The sequence below is a fragment of the Lutra lutra genome, chromosome 7 (genome assembly GCF_902655055.1).
Source record: "Lutra lutra chromosome 7, mLutLut1.2, whole genome shotgun sequence".
Lineage (NCBI taxonomy): Eukaryota > Metazoa > Chordata > Mammalia > Carnivora > Mustelidae > Lutra > Lutra lutra.
In genome coordinates this window covers 137,330,786-137,352,803 of record NC_062284.1, presented here as the reverse complement: position 1 = coordinate 137,352,803, position 22,018 = coordinate 137,330,786, and the positions used below count along the sequence as shown (strand labels likewise).

The window sequence follows — 22,018 nt, the reverse complement described above, 5'->3', positions numbered from 1 at the left end:
TATGTTCTGAGTTTGCAATGAAAAGTAAACTTCAGGTAGTTGACATTTAATTACTTCTTTACTCAAAGTAAATTATAAAACAGTATATTTTAATGAATGGAGCAAAATAAATTAAATGGTTAGCTCAAGGAATTAAACTTCCAAGAAAGACAAAAACTTCTTTTAAGACAAAGATGACTCAGGAATCTTTGTCAGAAGATACAGAATACCAACCCACAATAGCAGTCATCTTTCAAATGTGGCATATTATGTTAGTACCAGAAAATAGAATCCTGAATAATGTTAAGTCTTCTAAGTACTACCTTTTATGTCGATGGGGAACCATTCAACCCTGTTTAATCATTATGCTTAGAATCATAAAGAAAGGTATTACATTTTTGAATAGTACCAAAGGAGGGTTAAAGAAAAATTAACATTTAAGGATTTACAATGTACCAAGCAAGATACTTCACATAATCACATTAATCTTTGCAATATATGAGCAATATCTTTCTATCCTTACTTTACAATTAAGGAAACTGAGGCCCAGAAAAATAAAATGCAACTTACCCAAAGCCAATCAACTACTAAAGATTAGAGCCAGGCAGGATTCCAACTATGATCTCTAAGCCCATACCTAACCTAGGGCCACTATACCCAGGATAACGTCATATCATAAGAAGTGGCTAAACTGGGCGCCTGGGTGGCTCAGTGGGTTAAGCCGCTGCCTTCGGCTCAGGTCATGATCTCAGGGTCCTGGGATCGAGTCCCACATCGGGCTCTCTGCTCAGCAGGAAGCCTGCTTCCCTCTCTCTCTCTGCCTGCCTCTCCGTCTACTTGTGATCTCTCTCTGTCAAATAAATAAATAAAATCTTAAAAAAAAAAAAAAAGAAGTGGCTAAACTGTCAGCCTAAAAATGTCTCTAGTTGAAAATGCTGCAAGACAAAAATTCTCAGATAATTTATTTAGTAACATTCCTGTTACAATAAATTAGCTGACAATTTCCACACTGTATCTTTTACTATCACAGTGTCACATCAACAGAGCACGCACAAGGTGTGTGTTCACTGTGACAAAAAGAAGAACTCCTCTCGTGATTGAACTCGAATACACAGAGAGCATTTCCTCTTGAGTAGCTCTCCAACTTCATGGATCAATGAGTGAGCTCCTTTCCCCTTCAATCTACCAACAGAGGGACAAAGAGCCCTCTGACTCTCCAGGTATACATCTTGGAATTACTTTCACTTCCCTTTCTCCCTCATACCCCACAGCAAATCTCACAGCTGTTTACAAGATGAGCATTATTATCCTCACTTGTCCTGGGGCAGAATGAAATGATTATGAGGCAATTATTAACTATATCAAGACTCTCTTTGATGCTAAGTTTGGTATGGTTTTATTTTATCACACATAGAAGGATAACGATTATTAAAATTTAGTTGCCGTTATATACATACATACGTATATATTACATATACACACAAAGGCAAATGTGTGTGTACATGCCAGGTCACAATTTTTTTTTAATTTTTTTTTAAAGATTTTATTTATTTGACAGAGAGAGATCACAAGTGGACAGAGAGGCAAGCAGAGAGAGAGAGAGGAGGAAGCAGGCTCCCTGCAGAGCAGAGTCTGACGTGGGACTCAATCCCAGGACCCTGAGATCATGACCCGAACTGAAGGCAGAGGCTTAACCCACTGAGCCACCCAGGTGCCCCGCCAGGTCACAATTTAAAGTTATTGTAGGTCATGGTTAAAAAAAAAAAAAAAAAAAAAAAAAAAACAGTAGAAAATCACTGCTCCACAGTATTTTGCAAAGAGTAAAAGGAAAGATTCCCAAGCTTTCCCCTATATAAGAAACAAGTTACAGCACTCATGTCAAAAGGTATACAAAATATAAGTTCAGGAATAACTGTACAAACTTGGAAGATTTCTGCAAACACTGAAATCTCTGATTATTTTTGTGATCCATCTTTCCATTTCCCCATTAACACAGTAGTAAAAACCTTTTAAAAACTCTTTTTAAAGACTTTATAGACATATCAGGACACAGCGGGGGAGAAGGGATAGCGAGGAAGATTCAGTTTACATAGGTGCCAACCCAGTAAGAGAGGAACCCAGGAGGGAAAATAGAAGAGATAGAAAGCAGGCCAAATCCCTGGTACCTACAGGAAGAAAAGATGATAAATTGCCCTCATCGGAAGGGGAAGAGACCTGATTACTTAACCCCTAGAACACAGGAGGACTGATATGTTCAGTCAGTCAGGGAGTCCTAATCAGGACCTGCTGGTGCCAGGCACTGGTTCTGGATTCTCCACCACGATCTAATGATGCTTTATGCCTAGCCACAGACCTTGTCAGACAGCAAGGACTGACTAAGTGCCTATTACAGACTGAGCAGTGAACTAAGCCCTGGGTTGTGACGGTGCAACAGACACGGCCCTTGCCTTATTAGAGCTTCACAGTCAGAGAAGACAAGTATTCAATGACAATCAATTAAATCATCTCGAGTGTGCAAAGACCTATCAAGGGAACAGTACATCTGAGAACATCACTTAATTTAGAGGCCAAGGGAGGGCTTCCTTGAAGAGTTGAGACCTGAAAATGAGTAGGAATAGGTGAAAAGAGAGAGTTGAAGGAACAGTGTGTTCAAAGGTTCCACGCCAGATGGGATTCAGGCAATCATTTTATAATGATGTACTGAACACTTATGATTTGCCAGTCACTGTGCTCTGGAAGTAAAAAGAAAACAATAAAAACAAAGCATTCGTGTTCTGTGTATCTGAATTAGAGTGGAAAAAGAAGAAATGGCTTCTTGCAGAAATAAAATCAATAGGACTTGATATAAAACCAATTACTGAGCAAAAAAGGAAGAGTAAAAAAATCATTCCCAGATTTCCCTCCAGGATGATTTTAAAGGATGGTCAGGCTCCAATGACAAGTGAGGGCACATTTAGATAAAAAGTGATGAATTCGGTTTTGGGCACACTAAGTTTGAAAAGCCAGCTAGGCATTCTGGTAGAAACATCCCAGCGGAGACACCCAGCAGGGAGACCTGGCCCAAAGTTCACAAGAAAAACCCAAAGCTATAGTTACAGATATGGAAAGTATGTCACAGAGATAATCACCGAAATCTAGGGGTGGGTAATATGACCCAGAAAAAGAGTCTCAAACAACAGACAGGGACTCCTGTCTGCTTGATGGATATTACTGCAAATGAAGCATCACATCAGAAGAAATGTAACACAAATCGATCACAAAATGTAAAGGTTAACCCAAAATCAATATGCAAAATCTGCCTGAAATGGCTCCTTTCCTCTCATGCAAATGACAGGACAGAACGGAGTGTGCTGAAGAGGGCCTAAAGCAGTGATCATCTCCGTGACATAATTTCCAAACCTGTGGAAACATAATTCACTTTCTCATGTTGTGACAATGAAGACACCAACATCTGTAAAGACTATGGAAGTTGTTCAAGTCAACCAGGTAATTACTGGCAGGGTCAGGACAGGATCTCCATAAAGCAAGAATCTAATTTAAATAAAACAACAGAACTATTGGTCCTAGAATATTTCTTATGAGTTCCTAAATAACTACTAAATTAATTTCAGGGGATGGGGGGTGGCTGGCTAAATCAGTGGAACATGTGACCCTTGATCCTGGGATTATAAATTCAAGTCCCACATTGAGTATAGAGATTACTTAAAAATAAAATCTGTTTTAAAAAATTTTAATTAATTGGGGTACCTGAGTAGCTCAGTTGGTTAAGTGTCTGCCTTTGGCTCAGGTCATGATCACGGAATCCTGAGACTGAGCCCCAAGTCGGGCTCTCTGCTCAGCGGGGAATCTGCTTCTCCCTCTCCCTCTGCCCCTCTGCCCCAGTTATGCACTCTTAATCTCTCTCTCTCTCCTCCTCTCCCTTAAATCAAGAAGTAAAATATATTTTAAATAAATAAATAATAAAAATTTTAATTAACTAATTAATTTCATGCATATATTTTCTTCTTTAAGAGAACCAAAGTCAATTTTATCCTTGCTATTCCTTAAAGAATTATTTTAGACATTCCTATCATTCCTTCTAGCAATATATGAATTACCAGTCCTCTAATTATTTTAAAAGGCAAATACTGTCTAAGGAAATATAACTGCTAATTATACCACGTGTAATTCAATGAGTAAATATGGATACATATGAGTAAATTTACTCATATATATGAGTAAAAAATGATATACATCTTACCTAAATTATTTTAATATGTTGTCCACAAGACTAGGTCCATGTGCTACTTATGTGGAAATCATTGACACTAAGCAGTAAATGGACTTTTAAAATCACAATATGTAATGATTTTTACTACAAAATAAAGATTTGGGGCACCTGGGTGGCTCAGTCAGTTAAGCAGCTGCCTTTGGCTCAGGTCATGATCCCAGGGTCCTGGGATGGAGCCCTACATAGGGCTCTCTGCTTGGTGGAGAACCTGCTTCTCCCTCTACTTCTGCCGGCTGCTCTGCCTACTTGTACTCTCTCTCTCTGTGTCCAATAAACAAAACCTTTACAAAATGAGGATTTGATGAAATAAAAAGTCATTCTATTCTTTTTTAGTATCTTTTAAAGATTTTATTTATTTGAGAAAGAGAATGAGAGAGAGAGAGAGACAGTCTGAGAGGGGAGAGGGTCAGAGGGAGAAGCAGGCTCCCTGCTGAGCAGGGAGCCCAATGTGGGACTTAATCCTGGGACTCCAGGATCATGACCTGAGCTGAAGGCAGTTGCTTAACCAACTGAGCCCCCCAGGAGCCCAGGTCATTCTATTCTTATTTATAACTCTTTACCTGCACAAAAGGATTTAGAGAAGCACACATTTAAACATGCAAAATATTGAACATATAATTTTTTTTTTAAATATGAGTCAAAAGAATCAGAGTTGATTTGTATACCCTGAGCTTTTTTGTTTTTTAAAGATTTAAAGAGAAAGAGAGATGGCACAGTGGAGGGTGGGGGGTGGAGGTGTGCGGAGCAGCAGAGAGAGAAGGACAAGCAGACTCCGTGCAGAGTGCCAATCTTGTTGCAGAGCTCGATCTGACGACACTGAGATCCTGACCTGAGCCGAAGCCAAGAGTCCGACCCTGAACCAGCTGAGCCACCCAGGCGACCTTATCCTGAGCTTTTTTAAACTACAAATAAGTAAATATTTTTGAAGGAATAGAGAAATGAAGGTAAGCTGATAACTGCACTGAGCACTGAATTACGTATACAGTCACGATGCAAGAAAGGGTCTTAACAGCATGACTAAGCGCATCTCCCTCACTTTACTAACAGAATAGAGATGCTAAATGATGTTCCCAAGGTCACACAGCTGGTTAGAGACAGATCTCTTAGCAACGAGGATTAAAAGAAAAACACAAGTTTTATAGCTCTCACTGCTTAATAAAAAGAAGCAAAATTAGGCTCAACTAATTTTATATATACATGTAAATACATATATTTAAAAACATATATATATTCCTGTATATATATGTTTTGGAGCATTAAGAAAATTCTTCCTGAAGAAAAAAAGAGGCCATATCTATTTACCCACTAAGGTACCAAAAGAAATGACTAAAACACTGGAATTCTGACCCTTCAGCAGGTTTCTACTAATCCAGTATTTAAAAACCATCTTGAATAAAGAAATGTGGGAGTTCTTTAATGTCTATATCAAAAAACTACAGAAACCTTGTGAACATTCCTATTTTGTAAAAGAAAGATTTAATTTGCTTAAATATCAGATGAGGAACAGGAAAGACTGAGAATACTCACAGGTTTTTAACTTGTGACATGAAGCAGAGGATGGTGCCATTTATCTGAGATAAACAAGCAACCCACACATGTGTAAAGATGTGAAGGAAATAATAAACCTAGCAGTGCAGATATGTGAGGAAAACATATTAAAAACAGAAGGAACAGCAAGTGCAAAATCCAAGGTAGGTGCATACCTGGCATGTTTAATGAATAGCAAAGATGCTGGAGGACACATCAAGCAAAGAAGGGAACAGTAAGAAATTAAATAAGAAATTACGGGAAAGGAAGAGGTAGTCACAGAAATCAGGTGAAGTACATTCTTAAACTATAATGGAACTAAACAAGAAATCAGTAACAAAAAGATACCTGGAAAATCCCCCAATATTTGGAAATTAAGCAATGTACTTCTCAGTGACTCATGAGTCAAAGAAGTCTTGAAAGAAAGTTTGGTTGTTTTTTTTCCTTTTTAAAGCTTTTATTTAGAGAGAGAGAGAGAGAGCACATGTGCCCAGATGAACAAGGGGAGCGGCAGAGGGAAGGGGAGACGGTCAAGCAGACTCCAGGCTGGGCTCGGAGCCCAAGGCAGGGCTCAATCTCAGTACCCTGAGATCATGACCTGAGCTGAAATCAAGAGTTGGACATGAAAGCTTTACCAACTGAGCCACCCGCATGCCCCTGAAAGTTTTTTTTATTTCAACTAAATGACAATGAAGACACAAAACATCAAAATTCGTGGAATGCAGTTAAAGCAGTCCTTAGAGGGAAATACATAGCATTTAAATGCTATTGATCTAAAATCAATAAAAATGCACATACTAAAATAAAAGATCTAAAATCAATAAACTGGGATTCCACCTCAAGAAATGAAAGAAGGGGGGGCGCCTGGGTGGCTCAGTGGGTTAAGCCGCTGCCTTCGGCTCAGGTCATGATCCCAGGGTCCGGGGATCAAGCCCCACATCGGGCTCTCTGCTCCGCAGGGAGCCTGCCTCCACCTCTCTCTCTGCCTGCCTCTCTGCCTACTTGTGATCTCTGTCTGTCAAATAAATAAATAAAATCTTAAAAAAAAAAAAAAGAAATGAAAGAAGGGAAAACTAAATGCAGAGTAAACAGAATGAAGGAAATATTGAATACAGAATAAAATCAATGAAATTGATATAGAAAACATTACAATACAGAAAAACATTACAGAAAAATGAAACCAAAAACTGGTTCTTTTAAAAGACCAATAAAATTGATAAACTTCAAATGTAAACAAGAAAAAAAAAAAACAAAAAAAAAAAAAGTGAGAAAACACAAATTACCAGTATCAGCTATCAAAGAAGGGACATTAGTTCAGATCCCACAAACATTAAAATACTAGCCTAATTCAATAACTTTAGATGGAATACAGTTAAGTACTTGAAAGTCAAAAACTACCAAAACCCACTCAAGAAATAGACAACCCACATAGCCCTTTATCTATTAAATAATTGAATTTTTAGCTAAAGCCTTTCAAAAAACAAAATCCCAGGCCCAGATAGTTTCATTGGTAACTTCTACCTCATATTTAATGAAGAAATATGGGGCACCTGGCAATTCAGCCCACGGAACTCAGGGTTGTGAGTTCAAGCCCCATGTTGGGGGTAGAGATTTTTTTAACATTTAAGGGAGAAATAATACCAATTCTACACAACCTCTTCCAGAAAATAGGAAACTACTTCCCAAGTCATTTCATGAGCATCCTCCAAAAACCAAAACTGACAAAGATATAAGAAAACTGTAGATCAATATTACATTAGATGCAAAAATCCTCAAAAATGTAATAGCAAATAGAGCCCAGAAACATTGATAAAAGACTAATATATCATGATCAAGTAAATTTCATCCCAAGAATGTAAGGCTGGTTCATCATTTGAAAACTGATCGATGTAATTCAACATATTAACAAAATTAAGTTAGAAAAGCCATATATCATATCAATAGATTCAGAAAAATAAATTTTTAAGATTCATCACCCATTCATAATAAAAACTGTCAGCAAATTAGGAATACTTACATCATATTTAATGATGAGAGACTGAACGCCTTCCCCCTAAGATCAGAAACAAGGGAGGTCCTCTCTCACCACTCCCACAAGGGAGGAACCTGGCAGATACTACTTTAACCAAGTAATCAAGATTATCACCCCCAGTGATAACCGTGTTACTAGCATGTAACCCCCCCAAAATGATGGGATGAGAAAAGCATTTCACCTCTATGGTATTCTTCCCAAAAGCCCATAACCCCAATCTAATAATGAGAAAAACATTAGGAAAATAGAACTTGGGAAACTCTATGGAATACCTGACCAGCACTCTTCAAAACTATCAAGATCCTGAAAAGCAGAGGAAGACTAGGAAAGCATCACAGCCAAGAGGAGACTAAGGAGATATGGCAACTATGTGCAATGTGGTATCCTGGAGGAAAAGAATGTTAATGAAAAAAACTGGTAAAATCCAAATAGTCTATAGTTTAGCTAATAGTGATGTACCAATGTTAATTTCTTAGTTTTGACAAAAGTACCAAGGTTATGTAAGATATTAACTTTAGAGTAAACTGGTGAAAGGCATATGGGAACTCTCTGAACTATTTTTATGACTTTTCTGGAAACCTAAAATAATTCCCTCCAAAATGATCTTTTTAATAAAAGCAAAAGGTCAGGGGTGCCTGGGTGGCTCAGTCAGTTAAGCACTTGCCTTCGGACTGTCTGCTCAGCGGGGAGTCTGCTTCTCCCTCTCCTTCTGGGCTCTCTCTCTCTCTCTCTCTGTCTCTCAAATAAATAAAATTTAAAAATCAAGTTAAATTGTTTGAAAAAGCAAAGAGTCAGAAAAAGATACACTGTGTACACACTAGCCAAAAGAATGCTGGAGTATATTAATATCAGATAAAGAATACTTCAAAACAAAGACTATTTCTAGGGATAAAGACAAATACTACATAACTATAAAGGACCTAAATCACCAAGAAAACATAGCAATCCTAACGGTGAATGTACCTAAATACAGAAATCAAAACATCCAAACTACTACTACTACTACTGACAGATTTGAAAGGAGTAGGCAAATCCGCATTTATAGAGACTTTAAACTGGAGTTTACTTCAGTCTTCGTCATCAGTAGAATAAGTAAATAGAAAATAAAAGAACTCTTGAAAAATACCATCAGCCCATGTGATCTAAGTCATATTTATAGTACCTTATACCCAACAACAGAATGCACACGCTTTTCTAGTACACATGGAATATTCACCAAGGTCAACCATGTTCTGGGCCATAAAACAGACTCAGAAAAGTTAAAAGAACTTAGGTCAAGCAGACTAAAGTATGTCCTGTGACCATTACAGAATTAAACTAGAAGCCAATAACATAAAGATATCTGGAAAAACCCCAAATAACTGGAAAATTCTGTGAGGCATACATGTAAACCAACCACACATATAAACCACCCCCCTTCCTCCCCACCATTATCAGAACTGCAGGGAGAGATGTCCTCTCCCGCACAAGCCCAGTCTGCACTTTTGTGAATCCTTTCCCTCTTCAAAACTACCTACTTTCCAAGCAAATATTTTTTTAATTTCATTACCAGAGAATTTCTAAGCAAATACAGTTTATAAACTTATTACCAAGAGAATTTATATGACAATTCTAAGCCAGCCAGACTTCTCAGTCTGATTTTTCATGCATAAACATGTAAATATTTTTACACTAGCCATGTAACTCTCATTCTGCCCAAAACAGACTCAAAAGAAATCTAGAATGTGCAGAACTCTTAAAGAAAAAAAACTTTGATATCTTTTAGTTCAACAAAATGAACAGTATTTTTTCTTTAATCATAATATTATTGCATGCAATCCTTAATGAAACACAGGCACTTTCTGAATTATGACTATTTGCCTTGCAAATGACACTTTTTATTTAAAAAGGTTGTGGAACTCTTCACCTCTCCAAGGACCTTCTACCCTACAGGGATAACCATTAGCACCACCTAGTGGATGAAATAATAAACTGGGATTCAACATCTCTTTATCTTAGAATGGAGGATACCCCGCTGAAGCAAGATATTACCTTAAATTCTGTCAGGCCCAACCCATGGTATTCTATGGAGGGAATAGGGGGGAAACAGTGTCTGAAGAACTTAAGTGACTTGAACGTGATCACAGACACAAACGCCACGTCTGCTCACTCGCAAACTAGCCCTTTCTACTGCATGTTATAGCCATGTGCAAAAAAAGTAACCTCAAACCTTACCTTCGTCATATGCAAAATTTGCCTGGAAATGGATCAGAGACCTAAAATTAAGAGCTAACACCTTAAAACTGCTAAAAGAAAACAAAGGAAAAAAAATCCTCCTGACCTAGAAGTTGACAAAAATCTCTTAAATGTAACACAAAAAGTACTAATTATAAAGGGAAAAAAATCAATAAATTAGACCTCATCAAAATTAGACCACAACAAAGCAAATACCCTTTGCTCTCTGAAAAATACTTTTATAAAAATTAAAAAGCCACAGACTGGGAGAAAATATCTGCGAAACACATATCCAACCAAAGGGCAAAAGCTTTGAACAGATACGTCCCTAAACAAGGTCTGAGGTTGGCTTATAAACACATGTAAAGAAGCTCAACGGTCATTGGTCATTTGGGAAAGCCAAATCACAAATACAATGAAACACAATTACACCAGACCACCAGAAACACCATCCAATGGCTTAAAACTAAAAAGACTGATCATACCAAATGTCAACGAATATTATGGAGCAAGCTTTCATACACTGCCTGGAAATTTTAAGTTCACTTTGGAAACAGTTTAGCAGTTTCTTAAAAATATAGACATACATTTACTATGGGACTCAACCACTGCACTCCTAGCTGTATACCAGAGAAGGAAGAAAGCATGTGTCCACCAAAGATTTGTACATGAATATTTATAGCCACTTAAGTCAGTAGTAGCCAAAAACTGGAAATTACCCAAATGTCCATTAGCAGATGAATGGATAAGCAAAATATATTATATCCTTAAAATGTAATAATTATCAACACCAAACAGAAATAAACTATTGACACATACAACATTATACATGAACTTCACAATAATTAAGTTGAGTAAAAGATGTCACAAAAGAGCAGATATTCTAATTCATTTCTATAAAATTCTAGAAATTGCAAACTAATCTATAGTGACAGAAAGTATATCAGTGGTTGCCTATGTGGGAGATCAGAGGAAAGGGAGAGGATATTAAAAAGGGACACAAAGTTACTTTTTTTAAGATTTTATTTATTTATTTGACAGAGAGATCACAAGTAGGCAGAGAGGCAGGCAGAGGGAGAGGGGCAGCAGGCTCCCTGCTGAGCAAAGAGCCCGATACAGGACTCAATTCCAGGACCCTGAGATCATGACCTGAGCCGAAGGCAGATGCTTAATCCACTGAGCCACGCTGGTGCCCCTACAAAGTTACTTTTAAGGGTGATGGATATGCTCATTATCTTAGTTGTGATGATAGCTTTATGGGTGTGTGTGAGGAGATATATGAATATTATATATATGTCAAAACTTATCAAATCATACAATTAAATGCAGTTCAGTGAATATCAATTATACCTCCAGAAAACTATAAAAAATGAAAAACCATATATATTTACCACATAACCCAGCATCCTATTTTTAGGCATTCATCCAAGAGATATGAAAACGTATGTCTACATTCTAGAACAGGAAAAACCAATCTATAGTGACAGAAAGCAGATCACTGGTTGCCTAGGGTCACAGTGGAAGATTAATTGCAAAGAGGCACCATTTGGAGAGAAAACATTACAACTACAGGAAGTTTCCAGATGGGAATTTTCCCATACATTCTATATATATACCTATAAAATACATTCTGAATTACAAACAGGTGATTAAATAGACCAATAAACCCTGAAACAAATAATAAATTATATGTTAATTAATTGAATTTAAATTTAAAGATAAATAAAAATGAAATTTAAAAAGACCAATAACAACTATCCTTTCCTAAACATAACCCTGCACCAAGCACTGTGCCTTCCACAAACATCTCCTCCAATCTTACTTTTCTGTAGTCTAGCTATTATTATTTCCATTTTAGGAAAGGAGGCTTGAACTAAAAGAAGCTAAGGAACTTACCCAAGGTCTCTCACTAATTAAATGAGTGAGCCCCAGCCTCTAAGAATAAATCTGGGTTTGTCTTAATATCAAGTATTTCTGACACAATGTCCTGCCGTCTCAACATCCAACACCCTTGTTAACCAGGGATGAACTCTATTCTACTGAACTCTAAGAAAAATGCTTTTACTTCCTTTAACAGGTACTTCCTTGAACAAAAGTACCTGCTGGTACAATGTCATTTGTTCCCCAGGTGATGCCTAACGCATAAAAGTACTCAATAAATATTCTGTACCTTTTAGCTTAAACTCATAAGATTTATTCTAAAGTAACTATTAGTTGCATTACAGATCTTTTCCATTATTAATATCTCCAACTATACTTAACAAGATAAGAACTGCCCAAATCTCTCATAATTGTGTCATTAGTAAGCTCAGAACTTTCCAGTGACAAGATATGGGTCACTTTTACATTGATGAAAATAGTTTACTCTTTGTTAAGCTTCCCGTACAGATCCCATGAGAGCGTTCTGCTTTCTACTGATGTCACAGAGAGAGCCTTCTGAGACTTCAGTAAATAAGAAAAAAGAAGTAGATGCCATTGTTACACTCATAACAAAAAGCAAGGAAAGGGAGGTGGAAATAATCGCCAAACCCCTTATAATCAGTGACCTAGTACTTTTCCAAAACAGGGAATTCAAGGTTTGCCAAGGACTTAAGTAACTTGGCCTGAGCAATAATGTAAGATATACAATGGGGATCCATTATATACTGCTCTTTATATGTGAAGCACTAGTCTATCTTAAAACATGAAAATGGAGGTGCTTGCTAGTTCTCTGTAGAAAGGCAAGTCATTCAAGCATCACCTTCACCAAGTAAGATAATTTGGGCAATTTTTTTTTTAATTGGGCCTCTCATTGGGAACATTCTTATAGGAAAAGAAAAACGTTCAATGGTATAAGTAAATCCAGCGCCAGAAAAGAGAAACCTCTTCAGGCTATTAGGAGGCAGTTCCTTATAAATATGCTAGGAAATTTACATCCTAGAGGGTTTGTCCCTTTGTTTCCTTAAAAATAAGGGCTGGACCACTCATACACTGCAGATAGAAGTTTAAATTGGCACAATTTGGAAAATTGTTTAGCCATATCTTTTAAGCTAGACATATGCATATACTAATGACCAATAATTCTACTTTATGAATTTAACTAAAAGAAATGCACACACATATTCATCAAAAGACTTGTACATGAATGTTCCTAGCAGCATTATTTATAGCAGCAAAAAACTGGAAACAAGCCGAATGTCCATCAACAGTAGAAAGAATAAATTGTGACTTATAATGGAATACTATACAGCAAAAAAAAAAAATGAACGATCGATTTCTCCATGCAACAATACGGACCAATCTCTTTTTGAAAAGGTTCAATAAAAGCTAAGCACAAAACAGTACATTCCATGGTTCCTACTCTACAAAGTTCAAAATCAAGCAAACTAATCTATGATGTTAAAAGTCCGGATGGTAGTTACCCTTTGCAGGGAGCAGGAGGAACTGGACAGGGGTACAAGGGAGGTAATAGAGTAATACAGTAGATTGTGTTCTATTTCTTAATTTTTGTGCTGATTACATGAGTGTGTTTACTCATGAAAATTCAACAAGCTATATATTTAGGATTTGTGCACATTTCTGCAGATGTTCAAAAAGCTTGTTTTAAAAAAATAAAACAAAAAATATGTCTCTTTGGGGAACCCAAGTGGCTCAGTCAGTTAAGCATCTGGTTTTTTATTTCGGCTCAGGTCATGATCTCAGGGTCCTAGAGACTAAGCCCCACACTGGGCATGAAGCCTGCTTAAGATTCTCTCCCTCCCCTTCTGCTCCTCCATCTTCCCACCACAAAAGGAAGGAAGGAAGGAAGGGAGGAAGGAAAGAAGGAAGGAAGGGGAAAGGGAAGGAAGGAAGGAAGGAAAAGGAAATGGAAGGAAAGGAAGGGAGGGAAGGGGAAGAGAGGGGAGGGGAAGGAAAGGACTCTTCACCTGAGATTCCTGATTAATTTTTTTTTTTTTAAGTATACAAAAGTAAAGGAATAACAGACCAGACCATGGTTCAAACTCAATGCAGAAACAAAAGAGAAATATCATGGGCAACCAAGGACGAAGAAAGGTCATCACAGTGCATGCTTTGAAAAAGGATAATATCTCTCTCAACACAGTATTAAAAGACTCTTCCAACTAAACAACACTCTCCACTCCCTTGCCAAAGGCAGACTGAAAACTCATAGCTAACAGGCTACTTTCTAGAATGTTCACAGGCTTCTGCTCTAGCAGATTTATAACGAAGAGTCGGCTGCATCTGTTCTCAGACCAGTTTATCCCAATTTCAGCAATTACATATTTAATTAAATACTACAGAAACATATAATGCAAAAATAGAGTTATTTCTATGAAAGGTAAATTGGAGGTTTAGAAATACTCAGTTAAGACAACTTACCAAAGAAAATTGCTATTGAAATAGGAAGAACTAGACAACTTGCAAAAGATGAGTAGAAAATCACAAAATTCTAAGACCATGCTTTCCAAAAGCTTCCTAAGCCATCTTCAAATTCTCACTCAGCTTTAAAGAAACATAAACTTGACATTATAAGTGCATTACGGGGGTAATCAGTGCAAGAAAGCAGATCCTGAACTGTAATCAGCAGACCTATACTCCAAGAAAAGGCAGTGGACCTACAACAAAAGAGTGGCAAACAAATACATTTTTTTATACACTAAAATAAAATGTTGAATGTAGGCATCATTTTTATGATTCCCCATGCTGGCCAATTTTTTTAGGATGAACTAACTAACTATCCATTCCACTTGTGAGGGATTAAAAAGGTTCTTCTGGGGGGCACGTGGGTGGCTCAGTCATTGAGCATCTGCCTTTGGCTCAGGTCATGATCTCAGTGTCCTGGGACCAAGCTCTGTGCTGGGCTCTGCCCTCAGTGAGGAGTCTGCTTGGGATTCTCTGCCTCTCCCTCTCCTTCTGCCCCTCACCCGGCTCATGCATGCTCATGTGCTCCCTCTCTTGTAAGTTCTCTGTCTCTCTAAAATAAATAAATAACTCTTTTAAAAAAACCCATAGTGTAAAGTGATGATAAAAGTAATCGACATAAAAGTGAGGTTAACACTAACCAATCCACAAAATGCATACATAACATTAAGAGCAAATATTACTTAAGATAAGGTAAGAAAATATAAATCTGTAAAACTCAAGCTTAAAAATGCTTAATTATTGGGGCACCTGGGTGGCTCAGTGGGTTAAGCCTCTGCCGTCAGCTCAGGTCATGATCCCAGAGACCTGGGATCGAGTCCCACATTGGGCTCTCTGCTCGGCTGGGAGCCTGCTTCCTCCTCTCTCTCCCTTCCTGCCTCTCTGCCTACTTGCAATCTCTGTCAAATAATTAAATAAGATCTTAAAAAAAAAAGCTTAATTATTATTTTTGAAGATTCTGGTTTCTGATAGATACTATTAGAAAAGGAAGTTAATAGGTATCTTTCATAAACTTCAGGTGACATACTTTATTTCCCAGTTGCTTTACTAAATACTTGAGAGGCAAAATTAATATTGTTATTTTCTTTTAAAAGTTTGAAATGTAGCTTGAGAACCTAAGTAACAAAGAAGTAGGGACGGAGGAAAGAGACAGAAGGAAATTAACATTAATTGGGTACCTATTCTGGGTTAGGGCTCTAATCATAATACAACCTTGGGAAACAGGTATTGCTATTTCCATTTTACAGATGAAAAGAGAGAGCTTAACCACCATAAATAATGTGTTCCTGGTCACATAGATAATAAAGAGTAGAATAAGCTATGACCTAAATGTCTGATTCTATATCCTCTAATACCAAAAAAAGAAAAAAAAAATCAGAAGTATCTTAATTCATCTGGCATTTTGGTCATCTTAAATTAAATAATATACTTTAGAAGAGGTATATACTTATATCACAGCACAAAACAAGGAAGACAGCAAGCATCCCTCCAGGAGCTTACAGTTAAAGAAAATGTGCCTGTGCGCACACAGTGAAGAAATACATTGTAGTGATTAATCCCTTCTTGAGGGAGGCCATCCGTAAGTGATATGGGAGCGGCTCCATGTGGCTTCAGCAGTTCAGAAAGGCTTTATGAAAGATGCAAGATCATAGCTGGATCCTGGTGATGGACAATGTTGAACAGGTGTAATGAAAGGTCCTCCAGGACAGGGAAAAGCAGAGGTAAGGGAAGAGGTATGTGAAGAGGCCAGCAGGACGGCTTCAAAAAGTAAAGGACTAAGTAAGTGGAAACAAGCCAAGTAAGTGTCCATCAACTGACAAATGATAAGCAAAATGGGATATACCCACGCCACGTAATACTATTCAACAATAAAAAGAAAGGACTGACACCTGCTACAACATGGGTGAGCCTTGAGAACATTATGCTAAATGAAAAAAGTCAGTCACAAAAGGCCACATACTGTATAATGTCATTTACATGAAATGTCCAGAGAATAAGCAAATCCACAGAGACAGGAAGTAGACTAATGATTCCCAAAGGCTGGAATGGGCGGAAAGAAGTGAGGAGTGACTGCTTATAGGTACAGGGTTTCTTTGGGGGATGATGAAAATGTTCTCAAATTGATTGTGGCGAAAGTTGCACAACTCTGTGAACACGCGAAAATCCACTGAACTGCACACTTTAAATGGGTGAAGTGTACGGCAAATGAACTACATCTCAATCGAGCCATTCAAAAAAAAAAAAAAAAAAAAGTTGCGGGCCTGAGGCTAAGATGGAGTCCCTTATGCCAAGTTTGAGGGTCTGGAATTTATGTGGTAGGCAATTAGAGATATGTAAGTAAAGACTTAACCTAATGAAAGCCCAGTATACAAACTTAGGGCTCTTCTCTAACAAAATTATTCACATATTTTCAGTACATTCCTAAAATATATGCCCAAGTCACAAAAATGACAGAGAACAGGAAAAAGATGATGTGATCGGATTTTGACGAAGCCACAAGCTGTAACTATTAGGAAAGCTGTTTTGCTTCAGCACTAAATGGGTGTATCAGCATCGTATTTAGGCAAAACCACAAATTCATCTGTGTCGTGTCTTCAAATACCGTAATGGTCTAAGCTTAATTATAGAAACTGCATTAACAATTGATCTGCCATATTTTAGAGTGAGATAATGAACTGTGTAGTTTGTTTTTCATTGGATGACAATACTCTACAGATAATGTTTTATATATTAGATTCAATTTAAATGCTATCAGAACCTCCACTGAGATAAAGCATGTGTGTGGCAAACACATTTGTCTGAATTCTAATTTAACCTAAGATTCCAAAAGAGTTTTAGTATACAAAATAAGAAAACTAAAGAGACAAATCTGACATTCAAAGATGGGGGGGAATCTGGATATTAAATAATCAATACAAAGGAAAAGGCAAAGCATTCAAAAATTAATCTGAAAATCAAAGAAAAAAAAAAAAAAGCAGGGGGCACCTGGATGGCTCAGTGGGTTGACATTAGACTCTTGGTTTCGGCTGAGGTCATGATCTCAGGGTCCTGGGACCTAACTCCACAGGCTCTGTGCTCCATGCTCAGTCCCTCTCTCTCCCCCTCTGTTCCTCTTCCTCTCTTTCTCCCCCCACCCTGATCCTGTGCTCTCTCTCTCTCTCTCTCTAATAAATAAATAAAATCTTAAAAAAAAAAAAAAGGCGGGGGAACAGGTCTCAGTATGAGGTTCTATAGCATAGCATTGGGAAGTACAATGAAAAAAAAAAAAGGAACAGAGTACATTTAAAATAAAAGGCTCAATATAAAACAGCAGAAGAGTCTGCAACAGAGGCCAAGTTTGGAATCCATCTATAAGGCATTCCCACACCTTCCCTGGAATCCCAGGGAAGAAAGAACCTTTCAGTGTGCATATGTTATCCCTGCAGAAGCTGGCCTAAAAGTGAAATCCCCCTTTCCCCCAGGAGGTGGTGAAATGGTAGGAATACAAAGAACTCCGCCAGAGAACCCATACACAACCAAACTAGTATTCCTGAGTCACCTTGCAAACCTCCTTCAAGGTAGACAAGCCACAAGAAACTAAAGGAGATACCAGATCTCTTTGAAAACTCCCGTCTAAGAATGAGAGGACCCATCTGTCTCTGAAGGACTTTATAAATTCCAGAAGTGGATGAAAATTGTGTTGTGTGTCTGAGAAATATAGACAACTTAGATGACCCAGTTCACTAACAAACAATAAAAGCAAAATAGAAAACAAGTAAGCTCTCCTAAAAAAAAAGTCTTGTCACTGATATCTAGAATAAGGTAATAAGGTATCTGCTGTCACAAGTAAGTAGAGCAAGACTCTTCATTACCTAATTGTAAGCCAGAGTTTATGCGAAAGAAGAGAATTCAGTAGGAGTATCCAGTAAGAACTTACTACAAATCATTAACTGCTGTATGTTAAAAGAAACTTATCCAAACTCTCATGAATTGTCTACCTACTCCAAACAAAAGAACTCAGGGAAAAGGCATAAGTTTACAACCATTGTTCACCGTATTGGACGTGTTAATTACTAAGGAATAAAGTACTTCAAATATAACAAAAGAGGTTAAACACTGAATTATTCTCTATGTAAACATCAAAAACATATTACTACTAATTTATACATAAATAAAAGTGTTTTTTTTAAACAAATAGGGAGAAATAATGATAGCATGCTACCCAAGATCACCAAAGGAGGGTAAATAACACCAACACAAGATCTAATACCCAGAAACATGTTCAAGTGATAGAATTATTAGAATGGTCTAAATTATAAGCATGCTACAATTCTGACTAAACTAAGAACAGAAACCCAAGAAGCCATGAATAGGATAAAAAATAATTAAGATAATGGAAGTCATGGGGAGGGGTTTTTGTTTTTTTTTTTTTTTTTTACAGAATCCTCCACTGAAGAACATGGAACCAGAAGCATGACCTATAAATTAGAAAGGAGAACAAGAAACTTGCCAGCGCCTGAAAATGGCAAAGCTGACCTAAGCTAAGGAAACGAGGAAGATAAATATCTCAGTAGGTAAATAACACCAGTTCTCAAAATCTGTTCTAAAAAACAAGTGAAAACTAATTGGCCAGAGGGAAAAGCATGTGGTTGTAAGTTAAAAATTTTAAAACAAATATAAACAAAGTACCTTTGGAAAATTTCTGCTTCTGCAGTATTTTCACAGGTAAGCTCATCAATGTTCCCTGCATTAGCTTTTGAGAAGTTAAATCTAAAGTTTTTTAGTTGAGAGAAATTTTATAAATATTTGCAATAACCACCTGCATTAAGCAAATCTGCAGAGCTGTGAGATTAAACGATAGTAGGCTCAATTACATTTAAAATCTTTCAGACAGAATTACAAAGTTTACATAGCAAAACTAATATAAACAGAATATCCTGAACAACAAATTGAGCTACTCGATTTGTGTGGGGTTTTTTTCCATATAGTAAATAGCATATCAGTTCATATTCTATGATTAACTTAAGTCTCATCTAAACTTGCTGATCTAAGGGAGAACCACCAAAGCTGGAAAATAAAAAAAGAATGAGATCCGATTCAAATCCTTTGCTGTTCTCTTCCTCCTCCCGCTAGAAATATTCTTTTAAGTTGGTGGTCTTACTTGATTTCAGCTCTCAAACATGTAAGCCCATACGAAAATCTTAACTTATAACATAATTAAGTGCTATGCATGCCAAAGTACTCCGTTCAAGCCGTTCAGTGAATCTGAACATAACCGTAACGACATTTCACAACGCGTTCATCCATGCTGCCACAGGGAACGAGCAACAAATTCACAGAAAGACTTGGAGCAATACCTGAGCAGATAAACAGCCCTTTCAATATCACTGAGGTCTTCATCAACTGTCAATCTTTCTATTTCTTCTGGTGTCTGTCAAGTGTAAAATACAAATTATGCATACAAACGTGGATTAGTCTTGCCACCCCCCACCCCCAGCCCCCCCAGTGACCCTCCGGGAACCCCATATGAGTAGAGACTAATGTAAAAGTTTCACAATTAGCAGTATCATTGAAAACTAATCAAGAGGACTCCAGGTGCCGACCTCAACCACAGAGGTCTCCTCGAATTGCTGGGTTGGAGTGGTAAAGTCTGGGGGTTTGGGGGGGTTTGGGGGGGGTTGGAGGGGTTTGGAGGGGTTTTGTTTTGTTTTGTTTTTTCTTTCTTTCTTTCTTTTTTAAACTGTTCTAGCTTGAGAATTACATTGTGGCTTCAGAATATTGCCGAACTCGGTTTTATATGCACGTATGAAATACATACGTACTTTTAAATCTCTAATACCCCAAGGCTGTTTCTCCAGCATTTTCCACCCCAGGAAATGCTAGAAGGGGGGATGGAGGCAAACTGCAGCCGTGAGAGAATGAAAAAGACGAAATGTGGAGTGGGGGAAGGGAAGGGAATAAACTCTGGGGCTGGAAGGAAATCAAAGATTCGCGATTTTGCGGCAGGTGGGAGTGAGAAGAGCTCAACAGAGCTTTGGAGAGGACGGCGGGGGGAGGGGGTGGTCCGCAAACTAGGTTTGCAGGCAGTGAGGGTTGGAGGCTGGGACGAAGATGACTCTGCGGGGTGGGGGAGCGAACTGAAGGTTGACTCCCTCAAGGCGGGGAGTGGGGATCAGGGTCCCAGCCTGGAGTCCTGGAGGGGCTGGGAAGAAAGGACGTGCGGTGACTCAGGATGGGGGTGAAGGGTCGAGAGGGCTTTGAAAACCCGTAGTGGGACGACCGTAGCCTGGGTGCTGGGTGGGAAATGAAGGGAGGCCTGGCGGACGAGGGGGCAGAGGCACCCGAGCTTGCTCGGATGGAGGAAGGGGAAAGCGGGATCCGCCGTGTCTCTGGGAGGGGGATGGGGGCGGAGCTGTGTAGACTGAGGAGTGGTACGGGGTCCGGTGTGGGGGGGGGGCACTCAGGAGGGGACAAGGCGGCGGCGGCCTCGAGGGGCAGCTCCCGTAGGGCGGAAGGAAGAGGGGCCACGGCCGTCCAGGAGGGGTCGCTCGGGGGACGACGCTGGACCGGCCGTTCCTGGGTGCGGGTTAGGGAAGGGGCCCGTGCGGGGCTGGGCCGGGGGACTAGGGAGCCCAGGGCGTCCGAGGGGCCAGTCCCTCGGCGATGGGGGTCCGAGCTGGGAGAACCGAAGCTGCGTCGAAGCAGGGTCGGGCTTAGGGTGACACGGCGACCGCGGGAGGACTGAGGGTCCAGCCCGACTCCGAGAGGGTCCCGGGCCGCCTCGGGAAGGAGAAGGGGACGCGACGGGGTCGGGGCCCGGGCCAGGCGCCCTGCGGACAGTTGCTCCTCCCCGGGGCGCACCTTGAGGCTCCGGCGGACCGGCCTCTCGATGATGGTGAGCTCCTGCAGGTCCTCCATGTAGCCGAACAGGCTGTTCTGACAGAAATCCATCGCGGCAGCGGCGGGCGGCGGCGGATGCATGGACCGCCGGGCCCCCTCGCCGCCCGGGCCGGAGCGGCCCCGGGATGCCGGACGCTCGCAGCCCCGCGGCCGCCCACCGGCAGGACTTTCTCCCGCTCTCGGCCGCGGGAGCTGGGCGGGAGGGTAGCTGGCGGCGGGAGAAGGAGCGCGGCCGCCGGTGGGGGGCGGGGCGGGTAAGGCGAGGGGGCGGGGCGAGGGGCGCGGGCGGCCTGCGGGGGCGGGGCCAGAGGCGGGGGAGGTGCCACAAGCCCGCCTCAGCCCCGCCCCCCGGCTGCGAGCGCACGCGAGCCCGACGCAACTGCCGCGCCACGCCGTGGCTGCCCCCTCCGCCCCTCTGCGCCCTCCTCTCCCCGCCCCCGGCCGAACGCGCCCCGCCCTATGGCGCGTGCGCAGAACCTTCCGCCTACAGCAGCTTCTGGAGGCGGGCTGGGGGCGGGGGCGGGGGCGGGGGCTGGGGGCGGGGGTTGGGGGCGGGGGTTGGGGGCGGGGGCCGGGAGCGGAGGGCTGAACCATTGGCTGCGGAAGCGAAGGAGAGGGAGGTGGGCTGCTGTCGTGTTTAACCTGCTGTAATAACCTAACGAAAATTCCTAATTGCCAACACCAGCAGGCGAGCTGTGTACGTGGGGACTACCCTA

At 40.0% G+C, this 22,018-nt stretch overlaps 1 protein-coding gene across 3 annotated transcripts in view; it reads right to left on the bottom strand.

Moving 5' to 3' along the window:
* Positions 1-21,538, bottom strand: part of PPP4R4 (protein phosphatase 4 regulatory subunit 4) — a 103,855-nt gene extending 82,317 nt beyond the window's left edge. For all 3 annotated transcript variants that reach the window (XM_047738737.1, XM_047738738.1, XM_047738741.1), the window contains exons 1-2: positions 21,264-21,538; positions 19,760-19,833 (exon numbers count right to left, since the gene is read on the bottom strand). In XM_047738737.1, coding sequence (XP_047594693.1) covers positions 19,760-19,833; positions 21,264-21,383 — 194 coding nt within the window. In that variant the 5' untranslated portion in view covers positions 21,384-21,538. The remainder of the gene's footprint in view (positions 1-19,759; positions 19,834-21,263) is intronic.
* Between the last annotated feature and the right edge of the window lie 480 nt (positions 21,539-22,018).